This window comes from Sceloporus undulatus, chromosome 6, assembly GCF_019175285.1.
Source record: "Sceloporus undulatus isolate JIND9_A2432 ecotype Alabama chromosome 6, SceUnd_v1.1, whole genome shotgun sequence".
NCBI lineage: Eukaryota > Metazoa > Chordata > Lepidosauria > Squamata > Phrynosomatidae > Sceloporus > Sceloporus undulatus.
The window spans coordinates 116,697,439-116,705,211 of NC_056527.1; the positions used below are offsets into that span (position 1 = coordinate 116,697,439).

Consider the following 7,773-nt stretch of genomic DNA (forward strand, 5'->3'; position numbering starts at 1 on the left):
GAGAACCCCTCAGCCAGGAAGGCAGGGAATAATGAGAATGCTGGCCCAGAACGATCTGAGCCAAGCTTTCCCACATGGAGGCCATACTTACCTGAAAGAAGGATGCATCTGCACTGCAGAATTAATGTAGTTTGACACTCACTTTAAGCCCTCATGGCTAAGGCAATGGAATTTGGGTTTGTAGCTTTGTGTGCTATTTAGCCTTCTCTGTCAGAGAGCTCTGGCACCACAACAAACTACGAATTGCAAGTTCCATAGCATGGAGCCATGGAAGTGAAAGCACTGCATTAATTCCGCAGTGCAGATACAGCTCAACAGTCCCAAAGTATGATTCCTCAATTCAGTCATTTTGGCTTTGAGAGAGAATCCATGCTTGATTTCCCTCGGACCCATTCATTTTTCAGCAGTCCAGGGTATCTGTAGAACTTCCTCCAGCATCACGTTTCAAATAGTCGATTCTCTTCTCGTCAGCTTTTTTCGCTGTTCTGCTTTCTCAGCTGTACTCGAAATCGGAAATACTATAGTATGGGCAATCCTGACTTTGGTATTTCACCCGAGAGCAGCAGTTGAACCCTATTTGTTCAACTCGTATGCAAAAACACTATAAGAAAAGCAGGGTTAGACTCAGAAGAAAAAAGAAGAGATGGAGGAAGGAACTTCAACCATCTCAGATTTGTGGTTGACCCCCCGTTACTGCAGAAAACATCTAGGCTTGAAATAATTACTGAGGAAGGTCAAGGAAGATAGTGCAAAGCAGGATTGCTGCTGAATGTAAAGAAAAAAATGACCATGATTAACCCTAGATAAATAATTCAACCTAGATATGAGAAATCAAAAGAGTTAAAGTTTCCCATGCTGGCAATTGATCAGAAAAGTCAAATAGTTACATTCCCTGCCTGGATCAAACATTGATAGAACGGAGACTGCCGTCAAGGATAAGAAGAAGACTAGGATGTGAAAGGCAGCCATGAAAGAACTAGACAAAATCCTAAAATGTAAAGATATACAACTGAGCCCTAAGTTGGAATGTCCAAGCATCGTATTCCCCATCATCATGTATGCTTGTGAGAGCTGGACAGCAAAGGAAATGGACAGAGGAAATGAACTTTGTTGAGATGTGGTGCTGAGAAAAGTGCTTAGGTACTGTGAACAGCCAAAGACAAACAAAGGGTCCTTGAACCGATCGAAACCCAAAATCTCCTGAAAGCCAAAATGATCAAATGAGGCTGTCATACTTTTGCTACATCATGTGAAGACGGACACTGAAAAAACATAATGCTAGGAGAGGTAGGGGTAATAGGAAGAAGCTCAAGCCAAATTGATAGATTCAATCAGGGAGGTCGCAGACATGAATTTGCAGGACCTAAGCAGGCGTGGAGGACAGGGGAGCTTGGCGAGTCTCATCACAGGGGCCCTGAATCGGGTTGACTAAGGCCGTGAACAACAGCAGCCCCAATGGGTGACACTGGAAATGATGTTGAGACTGATGATGCCACACTGAGGAATGAATGCATTTTGACGCCACTTCAGCTGACATGGCTCCCCTATGGATGGATCTCCACATACAGCTCCATGGCTTCACAGGCTGGCCAGGCTTCTCCCGGGCCATGAGAATGTGCCACTGTGACATCACTTCCTCCTCAACTTCTCGATCAGAGCGACTGTTACGGTTGCTTCCTCCCTAATCCCCTGGTATCTCTCAGGTCTTTGGCATCTGACTGGTCACTTCTCAGCTGGCTTCAGTAGGTTTGTCCTCTTGGCACATGGAAAAGGGTCAAAGGGGCAGCCGAATTTGGATGCATACTGTCCGGCTGACCCAATAACGGCAGGGACATCCCAGTTAATTATCTGCAGTTTCTTTCTTCTTCTCTTCCTTTTTCTCCCTTTGTCCTCAGCTTACTTCGTTGCTGCAATGAAACTCAAATGTAAAAGTAGTTTGCACTAAATTAACTCAACTGGGTGTAGGAGGAAGGGGCAGAATGACTTTCTCAGTAGGCTCAGGCAAAAGCAAACTGCGTAGCCTTTCCTAGCTTTTTCATCTTCCTCATAATAATTTTGCTGTCTGACCACAGTTTGCTATTGCATAGCCAAACAGACCCCCATTTTCATCTGTAAACTGTTGGAGAGCATCTAGATGTGTTCCCCAGACAATCTTAAACCCCTGAACCTTTCTAAAAAGTAAAGCAAGTAACCATTGGTGACACTAATTACTAGCCTACATTTTAGTTTATGGGGCAGTGGAAAGACTAAAAGATTAATCTTGAGGCATTAAGGAAATGTTGGCTCATGGATTTTTCTTAAGCCCAGATCACCAAGATGGGGCAAAGTGGCATGAATGTTCGCTCTCTGTGGTATCTTTTCCTTTACTGATTGTTGTTTGTGCCAGTTCTGGTGATTTAGCTAACTGCCTATCTACAAAATGAAACAAAAGGTCTCTGCCCTGTGGGGCTAACATTTGGAAAGACCACACCACAAGAGAGAAACAGAGGCAGTGGTAAATGGTGGAGGGTTGTGTTAATATAAAAAATAATGGCTAGTTTTACCATCTTGTTTAAAAAGTTTATATACTGAATTGATCTTCATCATATGAGCGTATAAACGAAGCAAGCAAACTAAGAAAAAACCAATAAAACAAGACAACATAAAATACAAAGAAGTAGATAATGGTTAGAATCTTCTTGGTGAACTACTCTGGAGTAACTATGCCAGTGTAGGCAGTGGCGACAGAAGGAAAAAGGCTGCGGGCACAGCAGCCGTGAAGGAAGGCAGGCAGGCAGGCAGGCAGGCACTGGAGGAATAGGCTGCTCAGAACTGGCAGGTTTTTGTATGCCTTTGCCTTCCCTCTACCATTTTCCAAAATCTGGGAGAAAGTGTAACTATTTGCATATGGACTAACAGTGTGTACTAATAATAAGATACTAATAGGGTGCCTGCCTATGGCTTTAAAGTAGGAGAAGGGAAAGAACCATAGAATCATAGAATCATAGAGTTGGAAGAGACCAGAAGGGCCATCCAGTCCAACCCCATTCTGCCATGCAGGAAATCTAAATCAAAGCATCCCTGACAGATGGCCATCCAGCCTCAGTTTAAAAACCTCTAAGGAAGGAGATTTCACTACACTCCGAGGAAGGAGTGTGTTCCACTGTCGAACAGTCCTTACTGTCAGGAGGTTCCTCCTAATGTTGAGGTGGAATCTCTTTTCCTGTAGCTTGCATCCATTGCTACGGGTCCTAGTCTCTGGAGCAGCAGAAAACAAGCTTGCTCCCTCCTCAATATGACTTCCTTTCATATATTTAAACAGGGCTATCATATCATCTCTTAATCTTCTCTTCTCCAGGCTAAACATCCCCAGCTCCCTAAGTCGTTCCTCATAGGGCATGGTTTCCAGACCCTTCACCATTTTAGTCACCCTCCTTTGGACACATGGCTCCAGTTTCTCAACATCCTTTTTAAATTGTGATGCCCAGAACTGGACACAATATTCCAGGTGGAACCTGACCAAGGCAGAATACAGTGGCATTATTACTTCCCTTGATCTAGACACTATACTTCTATTGATGCAGCCTAAAATTGCATTGGCCTTGTTAGCTGCTGCATCACACTGTGTTGACTCATGTTCAACTTGTAGTCTACTTGGACTCCTAGATCCCTTCATACCTAAAAGTTTTTTGTTCAGCCAGGTGTCACCCATCTTATATCTGTTCATTTCATTTTTCCACCCTAAGTGCAGTACCTTACATTTCTCTGTGTTGAAATTCATTTTGTTAGCTTTGGCCCAGCTTTCTAATCATTAAGGTCATTCTGAAGTTTGATCTTGTTCTCTGGGGTATTAGCTATTCCTCCTAGTTTGGTGTCATCTGCAAATTTGATAAGTATACCCCCAATTCTGTCATCCAAGTCATTGATAAAGATGTTGAACAGCACTGGGCCCAGGACAGAAACCTGTGGGACCCCGCAATCCTCAAATGCCCTCTGAACCCCTCCCAAATGCCTATTATTATTAATTTAGTTGTATTATTATTATTATTATTATTCCCTAGCAATTTTAAGGCACTTTTCCAACCAAAAGTACCCAAGAGCATGTACAGACACAGCAGCTTGCCCTTTTAGCCTCCCACACTCTCCAACTTCTCCGGAAAGCCACTGTTTCTGCTATTTGTTGGGCCGTACATGTGCCAGAACCAGTGCATCAGGATGCAACAGTGCAACCGGTGGGGGGACATCGAAGGGGAAAATTGGCCGTGTTGCTTTTAAACTACTGTACTATTAATACATTGGCTTGGGACCTTTACATGCTACACAATTATAGTACTACAATTCCATTTTAATTGGTACGATCCCGTGAAATCCTAGCATTCATGAATTAGAGAGTGGTGTTTAGAATGATAAGCCAGAAAATTCTAAGGCATCACTAAACTAGAAATCCCAGGCGTTCACAGGATGTTGCCATGACAGAAAAAAAGGAATCTCAGGGCCTGAACAGACAGGACTGGAGCATGGCTTTGGTATGGACTCTGGACTCTTAGGACGCATGCATCATTTAAACTGCATACCTCCAAAGTGATCTGAAGCAGCTTTATTTTGGCCTGTCTGTTCGGGCCCATAGTTGCTATAATATATCTAGTGTGAAAAGGATCCTGGTTAAGATAGGACAAGCTTTCCCAATCTGAGGCCCTCCAGCATGGTTGAACTTTATTCATCTATTTATTTATTTGATTTTTATTTATGAAGTACAGCTTGCCATTGTGGTGATGCCAGGGATGCTGAGAGTTGTAGTCCAAGATATCTGGAGAGCACCAGAATGGGCAAAACTAGAGGAAATTATTGGGGAGGGGGATGAACATTAAGCCAAAGGCTTTGTGGATCTGAAAGGAAGTCAGAGAGGTGGGATCAGGCATGTGTGCTGGGAGACAATTCCAAATATAAGATGGGGCAACAAGAGAGGATGAGCTGAATTATCTAGGTGATATCTAGACCTTGGAGGGTGGTAGAGCTGGATGAAAAGGATCACAGACGGTTGTTTTTATCATACACACATCCCAAAACTGATGTGTGGCCTTGCTTTGTGCTTGTTTTGTTCCTCTTAAATCCTGTCATGATGATGGCACACATTCCAGCTGTCATTGTGGATCTTCCCACTGCCACTGTCTCCACAGGTTATGGCTGCACATGTCCCCATGGCTCCTGGCCTTCCACAGATGCTCAAGGCAGGCATGAAGTACTTCAGCGGCCTCCAGGAAACGCTCTTCAGCAACATCACAGCCTGCAAAGCTTTGGTGCGTTCCCTGCGTACCTGTTATGGTCCATTGGGCCACAACAAGCTGGTGATCAACCATCTTGGCAAGTCATTCCATACCTCCCACGCTGCCACCATCTTGCGCGAACTGGAGCTGGAGAACCCTGTGGCTTGCTTGCTATGCTCAGCTGCCGAAACACAAGAGGAGGAGACGGGAAATGGCACAAATTTTGTTATCCTCCTGGCAGGAGCACTTTTGGAGAATGCTGAGAAGCTGCTAAGATCAGGACTGCCGGTGGTCCATGTCTGGTCTGGCTATGAGATGGCTTGCAAGGAAGCTTTGCGCCTGCTGCCCACACTGGTGTGCCACATGATGAAAAACCCACGTGATGAGGATGAGGTAATGTGGATCCTGCAGGCCATTGTGGGCAGTAGAATCTTTGGTCACCAGAAGTTCTTGTCCAAATTGGTAGCCAAGTCCTGCATTTTGGTGCTGCCTCCAGACAACACCTTTAACCCGGATCTCATCCGCATATGTAAAATCCCAGGGGGTGACATCACCAACTCCTGCATAGTGGCAGGTATGGTCATCTGCACAGAAGCTGAAGGAACAGTCAAGCGGATGGAGAGAGCTCATATAGCGGTCTACTGTTGCTGCTTTGGCCCACCTAGATTGGAAGCAAAGGGCACAGTTGTCTTTGGAAATGCAACAGAAATGAAGGTCTATACCAAAGGAGAAGAGCGGCTATTGGAGCAGCACATTCGGGGCCTTGCCAAGGCTGGCATCAATGTGGTGGTGGTTGGAGGAAAGGTGGACGATTTGGCACTCTTCTATGCCAACCGGTACAGGATACTGGTGGTTCGGCTGACCTCCCACATGGAGCTGCAACGTCTGTGTACAGCTGTGGGAGCCACCTTATTGCTCAACTTAGCTGTGCCATCCCAAGAAGAGATTGGGCACTGCCACCGTGTCTATATGACCGAAATCGGCAGCACCAACACAGTCATTTTCAGTCAAGATGACACCCCTTGCCCTGTCGCCACTATTGTGCTTAGAGGAGCCACCAAGGATATGCTGGACTGCTTGGAAGAAGCCATCCGTGATGGAGTCAACGTCTACAAGATTATGGGCAATGATGGGCGACTGTTGCCAGGGGCCGGTGCCACAGAGATGGCACTATCAGTGCGACTCAATACCCTGGGGATGTACTACCCAGGATCTGAGCAGTATGGGGTCTTGGAATTCTCGCAAGCATTGAAAACCCTCCCAGCCACCCTGGCTGAAAATTCAGGTCTCCCAGTCAATGAAGTGATGGCAAAGATAGAGGTGCAGCACCAACTGGGCATACAGAACACTGGCATCAACTTGGCCATGGAGGAAGGTGGCACAATCGACACTGTCAAGGAAGGCCTCCTGGATCCATTCTTAGTGAAACAACGAGGCATTGTGCTGGCCACTGAGATGGCAGTCACACTCCTGAGAGTGAGTGAGGTCATTTTAGCCAAGAAGAGTGGAGGACCAAAAGTCAGAGGGGAAAATCCCAACTGGGACAAAGAACCAGATGCATTAGATTGAGAGGGGCTTCCCTTCTCCCTAAAGATTATGGGGACCCTCCTATAAATAAAGTACAGCTCAGTGTGGCTGACAGAGTCCCTCTTGTCTCCGTAATTGGTATGAAACAAGCCAAGGCTCTTGGGCAAGTGGGCAACAGCAGTACTGTCCAATGGCCAGGAGTGTGTGCATGTGTGCATGAAATAAACTTTAAATTAACAGAGTTTCTGAGTTCCAGAAAAATTCTTCTGGTGGGAGTGGAGAAATCTGTATTTTCTATATATTCTGCAAATTTCAGATATTTCTGGAGATGAGTCTAAATGTAGTACATCGAAGCCCAGCTTTATGATCATATGAGACCATGGCTTCTGTATTATGTTTGCTCTTCACCTGTCTTTCAAGGAATTTAGGAGCAGAATTGCTTCCATTTTCTCCCTCTCCCTTGGCCACTTTATGAAGTAAATGTACCTCCCATCTGTCCCTATTTGGTGAGGACAATCCTGATGAATCCTTTGTTTTCTAATACAGTAAGCCCCTGTTATCTGCTGGGATTTGGTTCCAGAACCCCTGTGTATAACAAAATCCATGGGTGCTCAAGTCCCATTAAATACAATGGCTCAATAAAATAGTGTCCCTTATGTAAAATGGCAAAATCAAGGTTTGATACTTGGAATTTATACTTTTTTTTTAATATTTTCAAGCTGTGAATGCTTGAATCATTTGATAAAAAATAAGTGGATAAGGAGGGCCAGCTGTAAAAGCAGGAATTCACAATAACACCAAGAGTGGCAATATTTAAAAAAGAGCAAATTCAGAGAAGGCGGGGAGGATAAAGGAGTGCTTACCCTCCAGAGTTTCACTGCCAAGTTCATCCCCAGGTGTGCCTGGACCAAATCCAATTATTACTCAGTAGTACTACACTGAAGACTGAGAGCCAGCATGATGTAGTGCTTTGAGTGATGGACTAGGACTCTGGAGACTAGGG

The 7,773-nt window shown here is 45.0% G+C and overlaps 1 protein-coding gene across 2 annotated transcripts in view; it reads left to right on the plus strand.

The window, feature by feature from the left end:
• The first annotated feature begins 1,696 nt into the window (after positions 1-1,696).
• The window catches only part of LOC121935265 (T-complex protein 1 subunit theta-like), a 6,397-nt gene continuing 320 nt past the window's right edge, over positions 1,697-7,773 (plus strand). The window contains exons 1-2 of one of the 2 annotated variants that reach the window (XM_042476602.1): positions 1,697-1,742; positions 5,157-6,653. In XM_042476602.1, the coding sequence (XP_042332536.1) occupies positions 5,160-6,653 (1,494 nt within the window). In that variant the 5' untranslated portion in view covers positions 1,697-1,742; positions 5,157-5,159. Of the gene's footprint in view, positions 1,743-5,116; positions 6,654-7,773 lie in introns of those variants that run through there. The other variant, XM_042476603.1, reaches the window with a different exon arrangement.